This window comes from Oncorhynchus gorbuscha, linkage group LG14, assembly GCF_021184085.1.
Source record: "Oncorhynchus gorbuscha isolate QuinsamMale2020 ecotype Even-year linkage group LG14, OgorEven_v1.0, whole genome shotgun sequence".
Lineage (NCBI taxonomy): Eukaryota > Metazoa > Chordata > Actinopteri > Salmoniformes > Salmonidae > Oncorhynchus > Oncorhynchus gorbuscha.
The window spans coordinates 59,785,777-59,810,979 of NC_060186.1; the positions used below are offsets into that span (position 1 = coordinate 59,785,777).

Sequence of the window (25,203 nt, forward strand, 5' to 3'; positions counted from 1 at the left end):
TGAGAGAGTAGAGAGAGAAAGAGGAGTGAGAGAGAGAAATAAAGTGAAAGAGAGATTGAGAGAGTAGAGAGAGAAAGAGGAGTGAGAGATATAAATAAAGTGAAAGAGAGATTGAGTGAGAGTGAAAGAGAGAGAAAGAGGAGAAAGAGAGATATAAATAAAGTGAAAGAGAGATTGAGAGAGTAGAGAGAGAAAGAGGAGTGAGAGATATAAAATAAAGTGAAAGAGAGATTGAGAGAGTAGAGAGAGAAAGAGGAGTGAGAGATATAAATAAAGTGAAAGAGAGATTGAGAGAGTAGAGAGAGAAAGAGGAGTGAGAGAGATATAAGTAAAGTGAAAGAGAGATTGAGAGAGTAGAGAGAGAAAGAGGAGTGAGAGAGATATAAATAAAGTGAAAGAGAGATTGAGAGAGTAGAGAGAGAAAGAGGAGTGAGAGATATAAATAAAAGTGAAAGAGAGAAAGAGGAGTGAGATTAAATAAAGAGAGAGAGGAGAGAGAAAGAGAGAGATAAAATAAAGTGAAAGAGAGATTGAGAGAGTAGAGAGAGAGAGAGAGAGAGAGAGAAAGAGAGATTGAGAGAGAGAGAGAGAGAGGCGTGAGAGAGAGAGCGTAGAGAGCAAGAGGAGTGAGAGCCGTAAGAGAGAGAAAGAGTAGAGAGAGAAAGAGGAGTAAAGAAAATAAAGAAAGAGAGATTGAGAGAGTAGAGAGAGAAAGAGGAAAGAGGATATAAATAAAGTGATAGAGAGAGAAATAAAGAGAAATAAAGTAAAAGAGAGATTGAGAGAGTAGAGAGAGAAAGAGGAGTGAGAGATATAAATAAATGAAAGAGAGATTGAGAGAGAGAGAGAGAAAGGGAGTGAGAGATAAATAAAGAAAGAGAGAGAGAGAGAGAGAGAAAGAGGAGAGAGATATAAATAAAGTGAAAGAGAGATTGAGAGAGTAGAGAGAAAGAGGAGAGAGAGATATAATAAAGTGAAAGAGAGATTGAAGAGAGAGAGAGAAAGAGAGGAGAGAGATAAATAAAGTGAAAGAGAGAGAGAGAGTAGAGAGATATATAAATAAAGTGAAAGAGAGATTGAGAGAGATAAATGAGTGAGAGAGAGAGAGAGAGAGATAGAGAGATAAATAAAGAGAGATAGAGAGAGAGAGAGAGAGAGAGAGTGAAAGAGAGAGATGAGTGAGAGATATAAATAAAGTGAAAGAGAGAGTGAGAGAGAGAGAGAGACAGAGAGAAGAGAGTGAGAGAGAGAAAGAGATTGAGAGAGTAGAGAGAGAAAGAGGAGTGAGAGAGAGAGAAATAAAGTGAAAGAGAGATTGAGAGAGTAGAGAGAGAAAGAGGAGTGAGAGAGATATAAATAAAGTGATAGAGAGAGACAGGAGTGAGAGAGAAAGAGGAGTGAGAGAGAGAAATAAAGTAAAAGAGAGATTGAGAGAGTAGAGAGAGAAAGAGGAGTGAGAGATATAAATAAAGTGAAAGAGAGATTGAGAGAGTAGAGAGAGAAAGAGGAGTGAGAGATAAATAAAGTGAAAGCGAGAGAGAGAGTAGAGAGAGAAAGAGGAGTGAGAGATATAAATAAAGTGAAAGAGAGATTGAGAGAGTAGAGAGAGAAAGGGGAGTGAGAGAGATATAAATAAAGTGAAAGAGAGATTGAGAGAGTAGAGAGAGAAAGAGGAGTGAGAGATATAAATAAAGTGAAAGAGAGAGAGAGAGTAGAGAGAGAAAGAAAGTGAGAGAGAGAGAGAGAGATAGAGAGAGAGAGAGAGTGAAAGAGAGAGAGAGAGTGAGAGAGAGAGAGCGAGAGAGCAAGAGGAGTGAGACAGAGAGAGAAATAAAGAAAGAGAGATTGAGAGAGTAGAGAGAGAAAGAGAGAGAGAGAGAAATAAAGAAGAGAGAGAGTGAGAGAGAGAGAGAGACAGGAGAGAGAGAGAGAGAGAGTGAGAGAGAAGAGAGGAGTGAGAGAGAGAGGAGACAGGAGTGAGAGAGTAGTGAGAGAGAGAGAGAGAGAGAGGAGTGAGAGGAGTAAGAGTGAGAGATAATGAAGTTAAAGAGAGAGAGTGAGAGGGAGCAGTGAGAGAGAGAGTAGAGATATATATAGATAGATAGATAGATAGATAAATGAGTGAGAGAGAGGAATGTGAGATAGAGGGGAGAGATAGAGAGAGATAGGAGTGAAAGAGAGAGATGAGTGAGAGAGAGTGAGAGGAGTGTGAGACAGAGAAAGAGAGAGAGAGAGAGAGAGAGAGGAGTGAGATGCGTGTGAGAGAGAGGAGAGAGCAAGAGGAGTGAGAGGCATGAGAGAGATAAATAAAGTGAAAGAGAGAGACAGGAGTGAGAAAGAGGGGAGAGAGAGGAGTGAGAGAAGGGATTGAGAGAGACCGGAGAGAGAGATGAGTAAGAGAAAGAGAAGAGAGAGAAAGAGGAGTGAGAGGAGTGAGAGAGATTAATAAAGTGAATGAGAAAGTGAACGAGAAAGTGAGAGAGAGGAGTGAGAGAGAGGGGAGAGATAGAGAGAGAACGGAGTGAAAGTGAGAGATAGAGAGAGATAGGAGTGAAAGAGAGAGATGAGTGAGAGAGAGTGAGAGAGGAGTGTGAGACAGAGAAAGAGAGAGAGAGAGAGAGAGAGAGAGAGAGAGAGAGAGAGAGAGAGAGAGAGAGAGAGAGAGAGAGAGAGAGAGAGAGTGAGAGGCGTGAGAGGAGAGAGAGAGGAGTGAGATGCGTGTGAGAGAGAGGAGAGAGCAAGAGGAGGGAGAGGCATGAGAGAGATAAATAAAGTGAAAGAGAGAGACAGGAGTGAGAAAGAGGGGAGAGAGAGGAGTGAGAGAGGAGTGAGAGAAGGGATTGAGAGAGACCGGAGAGAGAGATGAGTAAGAGAAGAGAGAGAACGAGGAGTGAGAGGAGTGAGAGAGATTAATAAAGTGAACGAGAAAGTGAGAGAGAGGAGAGAGAGAGATAGAGAGAGAGGAGTGAAAGAGAGAGAGAGATTGAGAGAGACCGAGAGAGAGAGAGAGAGAAAGAGAGAGAGAGAACAGAGGAGTGAGATAGAGAGGAGTGAGAGAGAGAGGAGTTAAAGAGATGGAGAATGGAGTGAGAGAGATAGGAGTGAGAGAGAGTGGAGAGAGAGACAGAGAGGGAGAGATGAGAGAGAGAGAGAGAGAGAGAGAGAGAGAGAGAGAGAGAGAGAGAGAGAGAGAGAGAGAGAGAGAGAGAGAGAGAGAGAAAGAAAGAAAGAAAGAAAGAAAGAAAGACTGATGGAGCATCACATACGCCAAACCTGTGTGTGTGTGTGTGTGTGTGTGTGTGTGTGTGTGTGTGTGTGTGTGTGTGTGTGTGTGTGTGTGTGTGTGTGTGTGTGTGTGTGTGTGTGTGTGTGTGTGTGTGTGTGTGTGTGTGTGTGTGTGTGTGTGTGTGTGTGTGTGTAAAGCTTGGCTACAGTGTCATGGTCACAGGCTTGGAGGTTGGTTGACAGATATTAGCTCATCAAAACACAGCCTGCTATTCCATGCTAATTTGTGCCCTCGCCTGCCAGCCGAGTTAGAAGCTGTTGATGTGTATGTGTGTTTGTGAGACAGAGAGAGAGAGAGAGAGAGAGAGAGAGAGAGAGAGAGAGAGAGAGAGAGAGAGAGAGAGAGAGAGAGAGAGAGATTTAATTTAGAGAGATTTAATTTAGAGTTTAGGGTTTTAGAGGGAGTGTGAAAGACAGGCAGAGATACAGAGAGAGACAGAGATGAAACAAGGTTAGGAGGGCTCATAGTTGAAATAGGGAGTGTGATAGAGGCAGAGTGACTTGAGTGAGCCATAGTGAGGACAAGAAATGGAGAGAGAGAGAGAGAGACAGAGAGAGTGAGGGGGTAGAGGATCTCTCTCTATGGCTGACAGTAATACATAAAATCACAGTGTGAGAGAGAGAAAGGGCCTGAGAGAAAGAAGGAGAATCAGACAGAGAGAGATACAGACAGGCAGATGGGCAGGTTTAGAGTCTGAGAACTCTTGTTTTACATCCCTGCTGTTGAACACTCGCCTGCTCTTCAGACGAGGGCCAGGTGCACTCTCATACGGGAATACTTACTTTATTCCTGCAGCCCTAGGCCTGCCCCACAACCCTATCTCCCCAACTCACTCTCCTCTGCTCTTCTATCCTATTCTCAGTCATATGGCTCGTCCTTTGTCTCCGTCTCTCTGTGATGTTGCAGAGGGTAGCTAGCGAGGGAAGGAATCAGACTGTTGCAGATTGATCGTGTCCATGGTTTCACTACAGCGTGTTGTATCTTTTGCTCTGGACGTTTATGTCAATCTTTTGGGCCCTGTCGCAATCTGTGCATGACAGATCTGTCTGTAGAGACCTCTGGGGATTAAAACAATGCCTCGGTCTGTACTTTGAATCAAAGTGTTTTTCATGACTTCAGCCAGTTTCATGTCAGCAATAGATAGATAAATGTATTCAGAAAGTGAATGTGATTGGTAAGCAATTGTATTATGTGTCAAGGCACAGCTAAGCAAAAGTGGAAAGTAGTTAGGTTGGGTGTGATGTTGCATGCCATGTCACTATGGTGAATGGCTCTCATTGTCTGGGAGCTCTTTGTTACAGACTTAATATCCCCTTCTATCTCTCTCTTCTGACTGTCATACACTTATGCAGCACTAGATCACAATAAATGAGCAGTTTTTCATTGATGACATCCGACAGCCCAGGAAACGAGTCTCCCCCCTTTCTTTTTGGCTGAACATTAAAACGTTACTCAGGATCATCTTAGGTAACTCAAATATTGACTTTCTTAAAACATGTTTCGTGGAGTAGCGTTTACATGCAGCCACCCATGGATTTCCCATTGAGAGTGAATCACCCAAGCAGGTATTTTACATGTCTGGTTCCCTAACTTAGATTGTCTGGGTGGTCATTGTGCCTAGCAATAGCATGAGCAAGTGATTCCTTCAATTAAAATGAAGGTTTCCATTGAGCTTAAACAAGAATGAATGCTCCTCCCTCGCTGAATGGATGAAAGTATATTACTTGCGGCATTATTTATTCAATTACATTTTGTTCCCTGGCCGTCAGTAGATAGAAAAATGAATGAATTTGATCCTGCCTGTTGTGTGGTTGGGTTTGTCTAAAGAGATGTATGGTTCAGGATTAGTTCTATCGTTCTTATCACAGCCATGGGTCCCAGGTTCAGACCAGACCTTCGGGGTTTAGGGTTCTGATTAGTGACTTGGCGTTAGATTTGATGTCTGATGGCATGATGTCTTGGCTGGTGTTGGAGGCATGTGAGAGGAACTGTATATTCAAACCCAGGATGTGCTTGGGTGTGAATACTGAACAGATGTCGCATCACAAGGGGGCACTAGCACCTCATGTCAGTGGGACGTCCCGTAGAAGGAATCATAGATCTGGGGAGAAGGAACTATTATCACACGTTGAGCTCTGACCCCGGAGTGAGCTACAGACACTGGTCTACTCTACACAGCCTCCCAGCATAGCGGACTGAGCTGTGGAGAGAAGCACATCTGTGACTCTAGAACCCTTGCGAGCTGTCTCCTCTCACTCATAGTATATCTCTTTCTTGTATGGAATAATATGCCTGACCTTCTTACTGATTTGACTTAGTTATCCACGGGGTAAAGTACAGTTCTGTTAGCTCAGCGGTGAATCTGTCTGTTTGATCATGATTGACACACAAAGTAGTGATTAGTGGGGTGAAGAAACACTGCTAAGAGACTATTTCCCTCAACGGTGTTGGCTGTTAGCCGCATCATATCTACCTTTAGTCATCACCACCAGTGCCTGTTCTATCCATTACCCAACCTCCCCCATTAGAATGACTGTGTGGGGAGCAGAGTCAGTCCCACCCACCTGCTCGCAATTAGTATTCATATCCTATATCTCCCCCTCTAATGCTGCCTGCATCAATGCTGTTATTACTACAGACATTTGCATAAGCTGCTTTTCCACTTGTTGTACTCACTCATTTTAGCCCCAGTCTTTTTTTCATTTAGATTTTTGTCTGTTTCCTATTTTGTATGGCAACCATAAATCCTTCACACTCTTCAATTTTATTTTGCAAAATGGAGATAGGCAGGCAGAGACAGACAGGAAGACAGGCACATTAGCAGCCCAGGGACTTTTATGTCTGAGAGATGGAGGTGAATCAGTATTTTCTGTCTCTCTCTGTCTCTCCCCTCTCTCTCTCCCCTCTCTCTGTGAGGCAGTGCCTTTTCCATTTCCTTAACGACTGGGCTCTGGTTTTTCTCCCAGCTTAAATAAATGAAACATTTAAGGAGGCAGAGAGAGGGAGAGAGAGAGAGAGAGGAGTACGACGACATATTTAGCTGTGTCCTGCTTTTCACAGGCTTTTATCTCTCCTCTTCCCGATCTCCATCTCTGAGGAATGAAAGAACAGGAAGCAATTCCTGCATATTCATTATTGCACAGCCAGAACAGAATGGAGTGAGCAGATTCATTATCTCCCTAAATGAATGGGCTACTTTCTCATTAGATTAGGACTTGGCTCTGCAATCACTGATAATGGTTCAGATTGAATAAGGACCTATGTAGTCAGGTAATGTAGGGCTACATTATGGACATTTGATAGGGAGACTTCTCACCTGCTTCTGGATTTACTCCTGTACTGGCATCCCTCATCCCCAGTGTTGCTTGGGTAGGCCTAGGACAGCCTGGGACAGCCTGGGCAACCAGCATGGGGTGCATTATAGTGAAGTAGGTCAGTATAGTGGGACAGACGAGGCTTGCCTGTGATTCCTGCCTTACAGCTTATATTTGTACCCTTTTCTCAGAGAAGGCTGTGAAGTGAAGGGTGCTGTTTTTCTTACAATTTCCTACAATTCTACACATTTTGCCATGACATATGCCATGTTAATATGGTATCTGAGTGAGAATGAGAACAAAATCAATGTGAGCCCCTGAAGCTTAAGGTCCCTGGGCATGTGCCCTGTGTGCCAGCCATGATTACTACAGCTGGCGCATGCACGCTGACACGGTCGTCAGTTGTACGGTGTTTCCTCCGAAAACATTGGTGCGTCTGGCTTCGGGATTAGTGAGCAGTGTGTCAAGAAGCAGCGCGGCTTGGCAGGGTCGTGTTTCACAGGACGCATGGCTCTCGACCTTCGCCTCTCCCAAGTCCGTACAATGGGACAAGACTGTAACTAACAATTGGATATCACAAAATTGGGGAGATGACGTTGCCAAACGACGTTGCCATGAGCAGCACCACAGATAATGAGTGAGATGCAAGACTTCACTCTCCCACAGTCACACACAGATCGCATGTGTACAGGTTCACTTCACAGTGTGGAAGCCACGGGACCAAAACAGCAGAGAAGTTGAGCCTCACTCTATTTGAAGAAATTACCAAGGTCGGGACCTAGTTGTCCTCATATGTAGCTACGGTCCTAGATAGAGGGAGAGGGAGGGAGGGAGGGAGAGAGAGTGGGAGAGAGTGGGAGAGAGAGAGAGAGAGAGTGAAAGTGAGGGGGGGAAGAGAGACAGACAGACAGAAATAAATAAATACATCTCTACTCTTCTCCTTCCTGTGCCATGTTGCTACCCTTTTGACCCATTTTACAAATCTGGGTTTAGAATCTGGGTTTAGAATCTGGGTTTAGATGTAGTTTATTATTGCATGTTGTGGGCGCGTTGGCTAGTTGAGTGATATTAGATTCAGTTTATTAGGGCATGTTGTGGGGGCATTGGCTAGTCGAGTGATATTAGATTCAGTTTATTTGGGCACGTTGTGGGGGCGTTGGCTAGTCGAGTGATACTAGAGTCAATTTATTATGGCATGTTGTGGGGGCATTGGCTCGTCGAGTTATATTAGATTCAGTTTATTAGGGCACGTTGTGGAGGCGTTGGCTAGTCGAGTGATATGATATTCAGTTGATTAGGGAGGCATTGGCTAGTCGAGTGTTACCAGATTCAGTTGATTAGGGAGGCATTGGCTAGTCGAGTGTTACCAGATTCAGTTGATTAGGGAGGCATTGGCTAGTCGAGTGTTACCAGATTCAGTTGATTGGGGAGGCATTGGCTAGTCGAGTGTTACCAGATTCAGTTGATTGGGGAGGCATTGGCTAGTCGAGTGTTACCAGATTCAGTTGATTAGGGAGGCATTGGCTAGTCGAGTGTTACCAGATTCAGTTGATTAGGGAGGCATTGGCTAGTCGAGTGTTACCAGATTCAGTTGATTGGGGAGGCATTGGCTAGTCGAGTGTTACCAGATTCAGTTGATTGGGGAGGCATTGGCTAGTCGAGTGTTACCAGATTCAGTTGATTAGGGAGGCATTGGCTAGTCGTGTGTTACCAGATTCAGTTGATTAGGGAGGCATTGGCTAGTCGTGTGTTACCAGATTCAGTTGATTAGGGAGGCATTGGCTAGTCGTGTGTTACCAGATTCAGTTGATTAGGGAGGCATTGGCTAGTCGAGTGTTACCAGATTCAGTTGATTGGGGAGGCATTGGCTAGTCGAGTGTTACCAGATTCAGTTGATTGGGGAGGCATTGGCTAGTCGAGTGTTACCAGATTCAGTTGATTAGGGAGGCATTGGCTAGTCGAGTGTTACCAGATTCAGTTGATTAGGGAGGCATTGGCTAGTCGAGTGTTACCAGATTCAGTTGATTAGGGAGGCATTGGCTAGTCGAGTGTTACCAGATTCAGTTGATTAGGGAGGCATTGGCTAGTCGAGTGTTACCAGATTCAGTTGATTAGGGAGGCATTGGCTAGTCGAGTGTTACCAGATTCAGTTGATTAGGGAGGCATTGGCTAGTCGTGTGTTACCAGATTCAGTTGATTAGGGAGGCATTGGCTAGTCGAGTGTTACCAGATTCAGTTGATTAGGGAGGCATTGGCTAGTCGAGTGTTACCAGATTCAGTTGATTGGGGAGGCATTGGCTAGTCGAGTGTTACCAGATTCAGTTGATTGGGGAGGCATTGGCTAGTCGAGTGTTACCAGATTCAGTTGATTGGGGAGGCATTGGCTAGTCGAGTGTTACCAGATTCAGTTGATTAGGGAGGCATTGGCTAGTCGTGTGTTACCAGATTCAGTTGATTAGGGAGGCGTTGGCTAGTCGAGTGACACTAGATTCAGTTTATTAGGGCATGTTCTGGGGCGTAGGCTTGTCGGGTGATACTAGATTAAGGGTATTCGGGCATGTTCTGGGGCGTAGGCTTGTCGGGTGATACTAGATTCAGTTGATTAGGGCATGTTCTGGGGCGTAGGCTTGTCGGGTGATACTAGATTCAGTTGATTAGGGCTTGTTCTGGGGCGTTGGCTTGTCGGGTGATACTGCACAGATATGTACACTACAGCATGTCCCTTTTCTGTTATATGTGATTTTATAGAGAAAGTCCATTTTGCTCCCCGCTGTTAGCATGTTGCTAACGTTACAATCACCATGGATATGTGGTTTTGTTTGATGAGAGGCTAGGAGGCTTGGCTGATTGTCTCTGAGTCTAGACCTGTCAGTCAGTCAAACAATAGCCTCCAAGGAAAATAACTCAATACTCTGAAAGTCCACAGTTTTAATTCTAGCATATATCATATAAAATGTCACAGAGAAGGCAACGATAGGTCTGCAGCTTTTCTGGGTGATTATACTCAATAGTAGTTCCAAAGTATTTTACAATTGACTTATGCATCTATGTTGCATCTCTTTATGTTTCACTGAACAAGAGGTTTTACAACATGAATTAGAATATTCCTAACGTATCACAGACTTTAATTGAAAGCAGAAAAACATTGTCACGGATGCCTTGTTTTTTTTTCTAGTATGAAGGACTAGTATGAAATGATCAGAAGCCTGGGTTGGCATCTGGATGTCATTGTGACAGAACACACTGAGGTTGAAACAATGTCCCTGTTATGATGGCCCCCTTGCTTGATATCTGTTTTTATAGTTTGCACACATACACAAGTCAAATCAAATCAAATGTATTTATATAGCCCTTCGTACATCAGCTGATATCTCAAAGTGCTGTACAGAATCCCAGCCTAAAACCCCAAACAGCAAGCAATGCAGGTGTAGAAGCACGGTGGCTAGGAAAAACTCCCTAGAAAGGCCAAAACCTAGGAAGAAACCTAGAGAGGAACCAGGCTATGTGGGGTGGCCAGTCCTCTTCTGGCTGTGCCGGGTGGAGATTATAACAGAACATGGCCAAGATGTTCAAATGTTCATAAATGACCAGCATGGTCCAATAATAATAAGGTAGAACAGTTGAAACTGGAGCAGCAGCACGGCCAGGTGGACTGGGGACAGAAAGGAGTCATCATGTCAGGTAGTCCTGGGGCATGGTCGTAGGGCTCAGGTCCTCCAAGAGAGAGAAAGAAAGAGAGGAGAGAATTAGAGAACGCACACTTAGATTCACACAGGACAAAGAATAGGACAGGAGAAGTACTCCAGATATAACAAACTGACCCTAGCCCCCCGACACATAAACTACTGCAGCATAAATTCTGGAGGCTGAGACAGGAGGGGTCAGGAGACACTGTGGCCCCATCCGAGGACACCCCCGGGACAGGGCCAAACAGGAAGGAAATAACCCCACCCACTTTGCCAAAGCACAGCCCCCACACCACAAGTAAGCAATTACACACAGTTACACACAGTTACACACAGTTACAGTTACACAGTTACACACACACACACACACACACACACACACACACACACACACACACACACACACACACACACACACACACACACACACACACACACACACACACACACACACACACACACACACACACACACACACACACACACACACACACACACACACACACACACACACACACACATCACACGCTTTAAAATAGAAAAATGTTGTCTCTTCGGCCAAGAACACAGACTCTTACATTTTTGGTGGGAGCCGCGCCATTGGCCATGCCCGCTGTCTGCTTGTGTCAAATGGGTCAAAACAAGGGAATGCATAATGAATCTCTTACTTTAACTTTTTTTGTGAAACTCTTGTACAATCAATTATTTCCCTCAGGAGACGATGCATGTGATTAAGATTCTACCCCGCCAATTAATTCATGGCTTCATAAATATACAAATGTGTTAGCTATCCAACTGGAACTAGATCATCTGAAATAGTCAGGGGATTCGTTCGTTTGTTCTCTCTCCTGGCACTCGGCTGAAAGCTCTGTTGTGTTTTAGACATGAATTATCTAACTGTTGGTTCAGCAGCTCCTCCACAGCAATGTCTCACAACACTGAGGATCAGTCAATCTTCTAGCCAGTGTTCACACACACTGATCTCTAATTGACCACTTGATGCATGTGGTAATTTGGACTTGAATATATTTCTGTAAGAATAAAAGGAAGGGTGCTGCCTCCAGTGATTCAAATAGCTGTGATGTGGTGCGACTAATAGTAGTAGCAGTGGTAGGTGTTGAACAGTCTTAGTCTAACTGTGGTTAGGTCTGTGTTTTCATGATGAGATACAGTGCATTCACTATTCAGACCCATTGACTTTTTCCACATTTTGTTACGTTACAGCCTTATTCTAAAATTGATTAAATGATTGCTTTTCGTCATCAATCTACACACAATACCTCATAATGACAAAGTGAAAACAGGTTTTTAGAAAAAACTGAAATACCTTATGTAAATAAGTATTCAGGCCCTTTGCTATGAGACTTGAAATTGAGCTCAGGTGCATCCTGTTTCCATTGATCATCCTTGAGATGTTTCTTCAACTTGATTGGAGTCCACCTATGGTAAATTCAATTGATTTGACATGATTTGGAAAGGCACACACCTGTCTATATAAGGTCCCACAGTTGGCAGTGCATGTCAGAGCAAAAACAAAGCCAAGTGGTTGAAGGAATTGTCCGTAGCGCTCCGAGACAGGATTGTGTCGAAGAACCGATCTTGGAAAGGGTACCAAAATATTTCTGCAGCATTGAAGGTGAAATTCGATGAAAATCTGCTCCATAGCGTTCAGGACCTCAGACTGGGGCAACGGTTCACCTTCCAACAGGACAACAACCCTAAGCACACAGCCAAGACAATGCAGGAATAGCTTCTGGACAAGTCTATGAATGTCCTTGAGTGGCCCAGCCAGAGCCCAGACTTGAACCCGATCTAACATCTCTGGAGAGACCTGAAAATAACTATGCAGCGATGCTCCCATGCAACCTGACAGAGCTTGAGAGGATCTGCAGAGAAGAACGGGAGAAACTCCCCAAATACAGATGTACCAAGCTTGTAGCAGAAACTACTCAAATACAGGTGTGTCAAGCTTCTACCGTCATACCCAAGAAGACTTGAGGCTGTAATTGCTGCCAACGATGTACTGAGTAAAGGGTCTAAATATTTAAGTTTTTAAAATTTGCAATCAATTTGCAAACGTTTCTAAAAACCTGTTTCTGCTTTGTCGTTATGGGTCGGTTGATGATACAGTTGAAGTTGAGAGTTTACATACACCTTAGCCAAATACATTTAAACTCAGTTTTTCACAATTCCTGACATTTAATCCTAGTAAAAAAATCCATGTTTTAGGTCAGCTTGGATCACCACTTCTTTTAAGAATGTGAAATGTCACAATATTTCGCAACAAAGCAACCTTCCATCACGCCCTGACCTTAGTTATCTTTGTTTTCTTTATTATTTTTGTTAGGTCAGGGTGTGACGAGGGTGGTTTGTTTAGTTTTTGTATTGTCTAGGGTTTTTTGTATGTCTAGGGGTTTGGTATGTCTATAGTTGCCTAGATTGGTTCTCAATCAGAGGCAGCTGTTTATCATTGTCTCTGATTGGGGACCATATTTAGGTAGCCATATTCCTTGGGTATTTTGTGGGTTGTTATTCTGTTTCGTTGCCTGTTCTGCAGTAGCCAAATTAGCTTCACGGTTTGTTTTGTATAGTTTGTTCAGTGTTCATTCTGTCATTAAATAAGTATGTACTCTTACGACGCTGCGCAGGAGACGACGGTCTCCTCCATATGACGACTGTGACACCTTCACTCATGCTGCCAAACATACCCTCGTAAAACTGACCATCCTACCGATCCTCGATTTTGCTGATGTCATTTACAATATAACCTCCAACACTCAACAAATTGGATGCAGTCTATCACAGTGCCATCCGTTTTGTCACCAAAGCCCCATATACTACCCACCACTTCAACCTGTATGCTCTCGTTGGCTGGCCCTCGCTTCATACTCATCGCCAAACCCACTGGCTCCAGGTCATCTACAGGTCTCTGCTAGGTAAAGCCGCGCCTTATCACAGCTCACTGGTCACCATAGCAGCACCCAGTTGTAGCAAGCGCTCCAGCAGGTATATCTCGCTGGTCACCCCCAAAGCCAATTCTTCCTTTGGCCGCCTCTCCTTCCAGTTCTCTGCTGCCCAAGACTGGAACAAACTGCAAAAATTACTAAAGCTGGAGACTCTTACCTCCCTCACTAGCTTTAAGCACCAGCTGTCAGAGCAGCTCACAGATCACTGCACCTGTACATAGCCCATCTGTAAATAGCCCATCCAATCTACCTCATCCTCATACTGTATTTATTTATTTATTTTGCTCCTTTGCACCCCAGTATCTCTACTTGCACATTCATCATCTGCACATGCTACCATTACAGTGTTTAATTGCTATATTGTAATTACTTCTCCACCATGGCCTATTTATTGCCTTCCCTTATCCTACCTCATTTGCACAAGCTGTATATAGACGTTTCTACTGTATGATTGATTGTATATTTGTTTATTCCATGTGTAACTCTGTGTCGAACTGCTTTTCTTTATCTTGGCCAGGTCACAGTTGCAAATGAGAACTTGTTCTCAACTAGCCTACCTGGTTAAATAAAGGTGAAATAAAATAAAAGCTCTTATTTCTTTCATCACATTCCCAGTGGGTCAGAAGTTTACATTCGCTCAAATAGTATTTGGTAGCATTGCCTTTAAATTGTTTAACTTGGGTCAAACGTTTCAGGTAGCCTTCCACAGGCTTCCCACAATAAGTTGGGTAATTTCGGCCCATTCCTCCTGACAGAGCTGGTGTAACCGAATCAGGTTTATAGGCCTCCTTGCTCGCACACACTTTTTCAGGTCTGCCCACAAATTTTCTATAGGATTGAGGTCAGGGCTTTGTGAAGGCCACTCCAATACCTTGACTTTGTTGTCCTTAAGCCATTTTGCCACAACTTTGAAAGTATGCTTGTGGTCATTGTCCATTTGGAAGACCCATTTGCGACGAAGCTTTAACTTCCTGACTGTCTTGAGATGTTGCTTCAATATATAGACATAATTTTCCTGCCTCATGATGCCATCTATTTTGTGAAGTGTACCAGTCCCTCCTGCAGCAAAGCACCCCCACAACATGATGCTGCCACCCCCACAACATGATGCTGCCACCCCCGTGCTTCACGATTGGGATGGTGTTCTTCAGCTTGCAAGCCTCCCCCTTTTCCCTCCAAACATAACGATGGTCATTATGGACAAACAGTTCTATTTTAGTTTCATCAGACCAGAGGATATTTCTCCAAAAAGTACGATTTTTGTACCCATGTGGAGTTGCAAACCGTAGTCTGACTTTTATATGGCAGTTTTGGAGCAGTGGCTTCTTCCTTGCTGAGCGGCCTTTCAGGTTATGTCGATATAGGACTCATTTTACTGTGGATATAGATACTTTTGTACCTGTTTCCTCCAGCATCTTCACAAGGTCCTTTGCTGTTGTTCTGGGATTGATTTGCACATTTCGAACAAAAGTACGTTCATCTCCAGGAGACAGAACGAATCTCCTTCCTGAGCAGAATGACCGATGCGTGGTCACATGGTGATTATACTTGCGTACTATTGTTTGTACAGATGAACGTGGTAAGGCGTTTGGAAATTGCTCCCAAGGATGAACCAGCCTTGTTTTCTGAGGTCTTGGCTGATGTTATTTTTATTTTCCCATGATGTCAAGCAAGGAGGCACTGAGTTTGAAGGTAGGCCTTGAAATACATCCACAGGTACACTTCTATTTGACTCAAATTATGTCTGTTAGCCTATCAGAAGCATCTAAAGCCATGACATTATTTTCTGGAATTTTTCCAAGCTGTTTAAAGTGATAGTCAACTTAGTGTATGTAAACTTCTGACCCACCTGTAATTGTGATACAGTGAATTATAAGTGAAACAATCTGTGTAAACAATTGTTGTAAAAAATGACTTGTAGATAAAAAAACGAGCTGGCGCACACCCAGAATAAGGAGTAGGAAGGCACAGTGATGCCGAAGTGGTGGTAAATACCCAGTCAATTGCTGGGAGATTATACATGGAGTGTGCCACATTCTTTATTTTCATAGTTTATAGGAAAATTACTTGTGTCATACACAAAGTAGATGTCCTAACCGACTTGCCAAAACAATAGTTTGTTCACAAGATATTTGTGGAGTGGTTGAAAAACGAATTTTAATGACTCCAACCTAAGTGTATGTAAACTTCCGACTTGAACTCTATTTGAGTTTTTAATCCATTTTAGAATAAGGCTGTAATGTAACAAAATGTGAAATAAGTCAAGGCGTCTGAATACTTTTTGAATACACTATTTAAAGGTATGTACAGCAGGGTACAGCGACAGCATGAAGACAGTGTAATTTTGTCTTTATTGCAAACTCTGATGTGAATGTAGCAATGTATGTCTACCTTGGCAACAGTTCATGAATCATTTATGGGGGCGTTAAATAAATGCTCCACACACGCAGTCTATTTCCCAAACGCACACACACACACACACACACACACACACACACACACACACACACACACACACACACACACACACACACACACACACACACACACACACACACACACACACACACACACACACACACACACACACACCTACACCTACACACACACACACACACACACACACACACACACACACACACACACACACCTACACCTACACAGACACGCACACGCACACGCACACGCACACGCACACGCACACACACACACACACACACACACACACACACACACCCCTACACCTACACCTACACACACACACACACACACACACACACACACACACACACACACACACACACACACACACACACACACACACACACACACACACACACACACACACACACACACACACACACACACACACACACACACAAGTCTATTTCCCTAACCCAATCTGTCTTTGCCATAGCCTGCTGTTGTACTACTCCACTTCTCTGTGTGGACACATTTTGGAGGTCCCTGTATAACACTGTATCACATGTAGCACTGCAAATGCAGTTAGCTACCTATGCCCTGAGCATGGACTGGTGATGGGAAGGGAGGGAGGGGTTTGAGGGTTGGGTAGTAGGCACAGTGCACAGTAATGATGGTTGTTTTGATTGTGAATATCTGATGGGAGGAAGAGTGACGGTGGTTTGGGATACGCATGGAAATGCACATAGAGCCTCAGAGGCAAAAGTAACTGTGACTAATCAATTTCATATGTTTCTGGCCTGAACTCAATTAAGAGAGGGGAAGATAGGATTCTGATGTTGGCCAACCTTTCTAAAAAATAGAACAAAAACACCCAGAATTCAGAAGCGAGTCAGTGGAGGATGATTAGGTGTTAACAATATTGGAGTGGTGAACATAAGTGAGCTCGACAGGGAGACATTTCCCTGTGCCTCTATCAGTGCTAAAAACGGTAACACTACAAAATATTAGAGCAGCCAACTATATCACTCCTTATGCTTCGTTTCTCGTGGATATAGACCCTTAAAATGGTTGGACATGGCATCCACATACACTCCTCTCATACAGACTCCTCACACACACACACACACACACACACACACACACACACACACACACACACACACACACACACACACACACACACACACACACACACACACACACACACACACACACACACACACACACACACACACACACACACACACACACACACACACACACACACACACACACAGACACTGAGTATACCAAACATTAGGAACACCTTCTTAATACTGGGTTGCACCCCCTTTTGCTCTCAGAACAGCCTCAATTCATCAGAGCATGGACTTTACAATGTGTCAAAAGCGTTCCACAGGGATGCTGGTCCATGTTGACTTCAATGCTTTCCACAGTTGTGTCAGGTTGGCTGGATGTCCTTTGGGTGGTGGACCAGTCTTGATGCACACAGGAAACTGTTGAGCGTGAGAAACCCAGCAGCGTTGCAGTTCTTGACACAAGCTGGAGCACCTCGCACCTACTACAATACCCCGTTCAAAGACACTTAAATATTTTGTCTAGCCCATTCACCCTCCGAATGGCACACACACACAATTCATGTCTGAATTGTCTCAAGGTTTAAAAATCCTTCTTTAACCTGTCTCCTCGCCTTCATCACACTGATTGAAGTGGATTTAGCAAGTTACACCCATAAGGGATCATATCTTTCACCTGGATTCACCTGGTCAGTCCATGTCATGGAAAGAGCAGGTGTTCTTAATGTTTTGTACACAGTGTTTGCTCTTGTCAGGGGTAATTGGCTACTGGCTGACTCACTCTCTAATTGGAGGATAGCTGTCAACAGTACAGGTATTCAAGGATGCTGCAGCCAGCAGCACAGAGAAAATAAGAGCCAATGAGTCTAGCCACATTACAGATGGAGAGAGAGAGTATAGCCACCGCCCACAAACATGGACAGCCACACTAAAACGAAAACAATGAAAATGCCAGAGAACACCAAAGAGAAGAACACAGCTTAGAGGAGCACTGTATATCAGGTCATTTATTTTCTTCATCTGTCTCAGGCTTCAGATGCTTGTCTAAATGAGCTTCATTTAATGGGGAATCTAACACAGAGGGAAAGAAACCAAACAAATAGGCAAATTGGGGGACCCTAGTAGACAGTGGCAGTCAGTGCCGTTTAATATGGAGGATGATTACATTTTTAATGGGCATGGCCTTGTTTCTACTACAGCGTGTTGGATGACTGTCATTCATATTCCATTCACCCAGTGAAATGTAGGATAGGTTTAGGTTACTATATGACACGCAAATTTTCCCTGTAGCCATCATGAGGTTGCTACAACCTAGCCTATGACTGAACATTTACAACGTAGGTGCACAGGTCGAGAGAATTTTGAGTAATCAATGTGACAGTGAAACATTCAATACCTCCTTTCACACACTTGCCTGTACCTAGCTGGTCTAGGGTGCAATCATTAGTCTAACAGCTGCAAACAAAAGTTTCTATTGGACAAATTCAGGTGTGTTTATCCCTGTTTCGTTCCGTTAGAGAAACATTTTTCAACAAAATAGGCACAATGAATACACCCCTGATCACACACCCACAAAGTTAACTTTCATAGCAACCACATACAAACAGCTCATTGTATACAGTGCCTTCGGGAAGTACTCAGACCCCTTGACCCCCCACCCCAAAAAAAATTACATTACATCCTTATTCTAAAATGGATTTAAAAAAATAAACATCTCCTCAGCATTCTACACACAATACCCCATAATGACATCACAATACCCCATAATGACAAAGCGAAACAATTTTTTTGAAATGTTTGCAAATGTATTAATATTAAACAGGAAATACCTTATTCACATAAGTATTCAGACCCTTTGCTATGAGACTCGAAATTGAGCTCAGGTGCATCCTGTTTCCATTAATCATCCTTGAGATGTTTCTACAATTTAATTGGAGTCCACCTGTGGTAAACACAATTGATTGGACATGATTTGGAAAGGCACAACTGTCTATATAAGGATCCACCGTTGACATTGCATGTCAGAGCAAAACCCAAGCCATGAGGTCAAAGGAAATGTCCGTAGAGCTCCGAGACAGGACTGTGTTCCCAAGAACAGTGGCCTCCATCATTCTTAAATGGAAGAAGTTTGGAACCACCAAGACGTTTGATAGAGCTGGCTGCCCAGCCAAGCTGAGCAATCGGGGGAGAAGGGCCTTGGTCAGGGAGTTGACCAAGAACCCGATGGTGACTCTGACAGAGCTCTGGAGTTCCACTGTGGAGATGGGAGGACCTTCCAGAAGGACAACCATCTCTGCAGCACACCACCAATCAGGTCTTTATGGTAGAGGGGCCAGACGGAAGCCACTCCTCAGTAAAATGCACATAACAGCCTGCTTGGAGTTTCCCAAAAAGCCCCTAAAGACTTTCAGACCATGAGAAACAAGATTCTCTGGTCTGATGAATCCAAGATTGAACTCTTAGCCTGAATCCCAATCATCATGTCTGGAGGAAACCTGGTACCATCCCTACGGTGAAGCATGGTGGTGGCAGCATCATGCTGTGGGGATGTTTTTCAGCGGCAGGGACTGGGAGACTAGTCAGGATAGGGGAAAAGATGAACGGAGCAAAGTACAGAGAGATCCTTGATGAAAACCTGCTCCAGAGCGCTCAGTACCTCAGACTGGTTCACCTTCCAACAGGACAACGACCCTAAGCACACAGCCAAGACAACGCATGAGTGGCTTCGGGACAAGCCCGGACTTGAACTCGATCGAACATCTCTGGAGAGACCTAAAATAGAAATGCAGCGACGCTCCCTGTCCAATCTGACAGAGCTTGAGAGGATATGGAGAGAAGAATGGGAGAAACTCCCCAAATACAGGTGCGCCAACCTTGTAGCGTCATACCCAAGAAGACCTGATGCTGTAATTACTTCCAAAGGTGCTTCAACAAAGTACTGTGTAAGGGGTCTGAATAAATGTGATTATTTTTATTTCTTTTTTATAAATTAGCAAAAATGTTATGCTCAACAGAAACAGGATGCACCTGAGCTCAATTTTGAGTCTCATAGCAAAGGGTCTGAATATTTATGTAAATGAGGTCATTCTGTTTTTATTTGTAATAAATTTGCTAAAATTTCAAGAAACCTGTTTTCGCTTTGTCATTATGGGGTATTTTGCATTGATTTGATGAGGATTTTTATTTATTTAATACATTTTAGAATAAGGCTGTAACTTAACAAAATGTGGAAAAAGTAAAGTGGTCTGAATACTTTCCGAATGGACTGTAGACCTTCATTGCAAAACAGTGTGTTTTAATTCATTATTTGGTGAAGTGAATATATTTAGAATAGTTTTATCTAAAAAGGATCACATTTTAAATGTTTCACAATTTATTTATGTTTTTATTCACTGAGGAGGATGGTCCTTCCCTTCCTCCTCTGAAGAGCTTCCACTGTTATTGGAGCTGACAATTAAGATGGAAGCCATCTTTGTCCTGTCTTTGTTATATTATCCACAAAGAGATGGAGATAGTAGTGGAGAGAGACATTGTGTCACACCTTCTCCCTCTCTTCCTTCCTCTGGTGCTCTAGGGCGCCAGACTGCCTAACATTATACACTCAAGCCACCTTCAGTATGCACAACTGTCGTTCCCCGTCACGCGCATCAGCGCTCATTGGACTCACGTGGACGCAATTACTTGCGTAATTTCCTTCCCTATATCTGTCTGTTTCCTAGATCTGTTCCCTGTTGTTTGTCATGTGTCCTCGTTTTTCCGTGTGCTGATGCTGTTCCTGTCAGGTTCTATGTCCGTTCCTGAATAAATGTTTGACTCCCCGTACCTGCTTCTCCTGTCCGGTGTCACTCCTTTCAGGATCCCGAAGCCATCACACAAAGCATCGGGTAGTACTGGTGTTCCGTTTGGTGGTGACGCCGGTTCTGGGTCGCCGCCGATGGAACCCGGGGGTGCCTAGCCAGCTCGTTGGGCTTCCACTCCCTAGCTGGCTCAAGAGGTTTCCTTGCCCCGGTTGGCTCGGAAGGAGCCCATCCCATGTTATGTTCCCTGCTTCGGGATTGTTTGTCATATGTCCTTGTTTTCCCGTGTGCTGACGCTGTTCCTGTCGGGTTCTATGTCCGTTCCTGAATAAATGTTTGACTCCCCGCACCTGCTTCTCCTGTCCGGCGTCGGTCCTTACACATTGGGATTAATCAATGGCCACAGAGCTAAAGCTAAGGGGATAGTGATCCCTACAGATGCCATAGAAACTATAGTAGACTTGAAGGTCACTGCCTATTAGCTTGAAGAGCAAAGGATGGACCTTTGCAGTGCTTGTTATCTGATTGTTGGGACGATTTGACACATGGCCTAAGCTCTGCTACACTTTTTTTCCCCTTCTCTCTTAATGTGGCCTGGTCTGAAAGGATATTGTCAGTGAACTTAACAATGACAAGACAGTGAGACTGTTGTAAATTGCTCACCTCAGAATGGTAAGCTCTGGCTAGCAGTGTCACTGGATGAATGCCTGAAGTCCTCCTTATGAATTCATGTGGAAATGTAACACAGACATAATTCTTTAGTAAATTATTTAATTGGTTTTCTTTTGGGTTGAAAGCTTTTTTCTTCAAAATGAACTTGCTCTTCCCTCTCCAAAATATTGAACTGACTGTGCATCAGGGCCCTGATTGAAGTATTAAATTAAACATTCATTATACTGTAGTATAAATAGCCTTTCTTGATAATTGATTAGTTAACCATGCACGATTTAAGTGAAATGCGGTTTTACCAATAAGTGCCCGATCAGCGGCATTTTCATTGTTTTACAAAAGTCTCCCCCCCCCCCCCTCTCTCTCCAGTGATGGATGGGCAGATCGTGATGAGGTGGTAGAGGGGTATGAACAGGAAGCTGAAGGTGGTATCACGATGAAGCTGCAGTCAGAGGAAGTGAAGTCATTCGATGACTACTTCCTGAAGCTGCGTTTGGACACCAACTCACGGAACCCGTGGTTCCCAGAGTTCTGGCAGTACCGCTTCCAGTGCCGGCTGGCCGGACACCCACAGGAAATGAAGAAATACAAGAAAGTCTGCTCCGGTGAGAATCACTAATAAACTACATTACCCAGAGTCATGAGGAATTAGCAGGGTTTACGTTGGGAGGAGGAAGGAAATACATCTTAAAATCAATGAAAGCAATCGGAAGAAAATCTAAAATCATCACAAAATAAGGAGGTTATATATTGACTGCAATTTCAATACATGATGAGTTAGTTAACATGAATAGTTCATCTTAATGCTTTGAAATGGCAATTGTATGATAATGATATTGATGTCTCCCTTTTTCCCCCTTTCCAAATACTCTCTCTGCTTTCGAACAAAAGGTGATCTAGGTAAACTGAGTTGTTGCCCCACCAAAATCACTAACACATTTTTTAATGGATATTATTCACAACAAATCACAATTAACATACCGATTAGATTTATCACCTGAAACAATGCTCAATAAGCATGCTTTCAAACATTTTGTTAGAAAAGCTTTTCCAAGTATCGATGCTGTTGTGAGTATATTCACCTCAACCTCTGTGAAGACTTATTAAACCAATATGGGTTTGATCTATGATAGTTTGCTGTATCTCATGTTATGTTCTCTTCCTAAAGATCTCCAAGGTGGTAAGTGTATATTTCAGGATTAAGAAGATGATGACTTTTCCCGCACTTGCATCGTACTGTATAAGCACATCACTTCACTTCGGCAAGACTTGTAGAGTTTGACTGGTGCCATCTCTGAGGATCATGTTGGACCCTTGTGCTACCTCTAGACCAGTGAAATAAATAGAAGCTTCAAATTGGCTGCTGTGTTCGGAGAAAGCCTGGGGTAGGGTCAAATCAGTCAAACTCTACTGTACAAGCTTTTGGGTTGTTTTTTTGAAAGTACTGCAATGTGGAGGGAGCACAAGGAAGAATGAGTCACTGAAACACACTGTTCACGACCCCTTTCAGTAGAACACTAGAGTAGGAGAGCGATGTGTATATAGAATACCCCAATGCTGCCTGTCTGCATGATCACCACAGACAAAATACAGCCATTTTGTAAATGAATTAAGAAACAATAGGAAAATATGGCAAGAAAATAGTTTGAGATTTAAGCAGTTAAACATTTCACGGAGTAGCACCTCAGGTACAGTATGATTATAGGGTGAATGAATGTATCTTTACAAAAATGTCACTATTAGTGCTATGGTTGCCCTATTCCCTGTGCTTTGTTAATGTCCACCTTTGTTTTGCCAGTTGTATTGCCTGACAATGCTTTCAGCTAGCTGACCAAAAATGCCTGGTACACAATATGGTGTCCACAGACTTAACTCTTTCTCCCTCAAGATTCCTCCAAGTTCTGTATCCTTTGGAAAAAACAAGCCTTTGGACACCTTATTGTGATTTACTGTATGGTGTGTGCCAATTCCATTGTGCTGCAAAAGAGAGATGTTTTTGTTGTACGTTTTGATACAATTATAATTCAAAACTCAGTTCTTCATGGGTTGGAGAAAGAAGTTGTATAATTCCCTTGTAGTACAATATTCTGTGGATAAAATGTTCCCATTGATACGACACTGTAAATCCAGCACAAACAAACAAAATGTTTGCCTCTTAGGAAAACAACATCAACCAATCCCCCATTTTGACATTCTGTAAATTTCTCACCAATCCCTAGGCAACGAGAGTCTTCATGAGAACTACGTCCAGGACAGTAAGATGGGCTTCGTCATTAATGCCATCTATGCCATGGCCCACGGTCTCCATGACATGCACAGTGAGCTGTGTCCTGGCCAGCCAGGCCTGTGTGAGGCCATGGACCCCATCGATGGCAGTAAACTGCTGGATTACCTGCTCAAGACCACCTTCAGAGGGGTATCAGGGGAGGATGTGTACTTCGATGAGAACGGGGACACTCCTGGCAGGTGAGGGCGATGGATGGAGTAGGAGGAGAGGAGGAGGAGAAGGATGTAGGGGAGGTGGAGGAGGAGGAAGAGGGGGATGAGGTTTTCTATGGAGAATTGTTGGTGAGCAGATTTTGTGTGAAATAACGATGAAAACACACACACACACACCTTAACCACTCAGAATGAATGCATGAACTGTTAACCTTTGAAATATTTTAACCCCTTAACCACGTGGAATTAATGCATTGAAAATAATACGTTGAATTTCGAATGGAGAATATGAGATCTTGTTGCCAGCCAGCTACAGACAGTCCCTGAAAGACAGGTGAAAAACACCCCCAGTCATCTGTTTTTAAGCCAGAGGTCAGAGCTAGTACTTAGGCATGGCCTCATAATCAAAATAGATCTGGGTTCTAAGCCCAAAGGTGATGTTCTGTACCCCTCTAAGTGGCTTTACCTGAAATTGCTTGGCAAAACTTCCAACTATATAGTCTATAAACTGTTAGTGATTTTGAATAAAGGGGTCTGCTCTAAGCAATGTATTTAGGGGTTATCATTAAAACACCTGCCACTAATTCACTCTTAATTTCTCTTTCTCCATGATGTCCTTGCTCTCTCTCTCTCTCTCTCTCTCTCTCTCTCTCTCTCTCTCTCTCTCTCTCTCTCTCTCTCTCTCTCTCTCTCTCTCTCTCTCTCTCATTTACCCTCTCCTTTCCCCCTCTCAGGTATGACATCATGAACCTGCAAAGTGTGGGAGACGGTAGCTATGACTACCAGCAGGTGGGCTCGTGGCACGAGGGAATTCTGAACATTGATGACTGGAAGCTGTGGATGAACAACAGTGACATGGTCCGCTCTGTCTGCAGCGAGCCCTGCTCCAGGGGACAGATCAAGGTACAGACACTGAAAAACCATGCTGAGCCAGGCTGGATTGGGATAGGTCCTGAACCAGTCTGTCAGGAATACCCAGAACTCAGTTTAGTGCACAACTACTTTCACTATTTCTCTGCTTTAATGCTTTTGTTTAATCTTATTTGAACTAAGTTTGCTCTGTAAATGGATCCCTAGCTTAGGAATTGATGAGCAGATTCCATTCCTGGTTGAAAAGGTATACTTTCATTGTGAATTAACAAAATGCAGTGGAGCCTATATTATCTTGAGGAAACTCAAATCAAATCAAACCAAATGTTTTTATATAGCCCTTCTTACATCAGCTGATATCTCAAAGTGCTGTACAGAAACCCAGCCTAAAATCCCAAACAGCAAGCAATGCAGGTGTAGAAACACCTTGAGTCTCTTCAACCAGGGCCAGTATTATTCAGCCTGGCCATAAGCCCACCACAGGGAGCATGCACACTCTCCTGTCTGCTTTAGTTGGGCCCGCTAAAGCTTTGTTTACAGTCCTGTGCATCACCCTGTTTTACATATCACTGCTCTGGTAACATACACTCTGGGAACAGGACAAAGTAAATGCAGCTGAGCTTGTCTTTTGGAATATAATTTGTGTACCGCTAAGGAAAAACTGTTTCACCATATA

At 43.5% G+C, this 25,203-nt stretch overlaps 1 protein-coding gene across 4 annotated transcripts in view; it reads left to right on the top strand.

Annotated features, from left to right (window-relative positions):
• Positions 1–25,203, top strand: part of LOC123995242 (metabotropic glutamate receptor 1-like) — a 52,217-nt gene that overhangs the window by 13,563 nt on the left and 13,451 nt on the right. For 2 of the 4 annotated variants that reach the window (XM_046298699.1, XM_046298702.1), the window contains exons 4-8: positions 21,588–21,823; positions 22,110–22,118; positions 22,387–22,398; positions 23,438–23,684; positions 24,392–24,560. In XM_046298699.1, the coding sequence (XP_046154655.1) occupies positions 21,588–21,823; positions 22,110–22,118; positions 22,387–22,398; positions 23,438–23,684; positions 24,392–24,560 (673 nt within the window). The remainder of the gene's footprint in view (positions 1–21,587; positions 21,824–22,109; positions 22,119–22,386; positions 22,399–23,437; positions 23,685–24,391; positions 24,561–25,203) is intronic. The other 2 variants (XM_046298700.1, XM_046298701.1) reach the window with 2 other exon arrangements.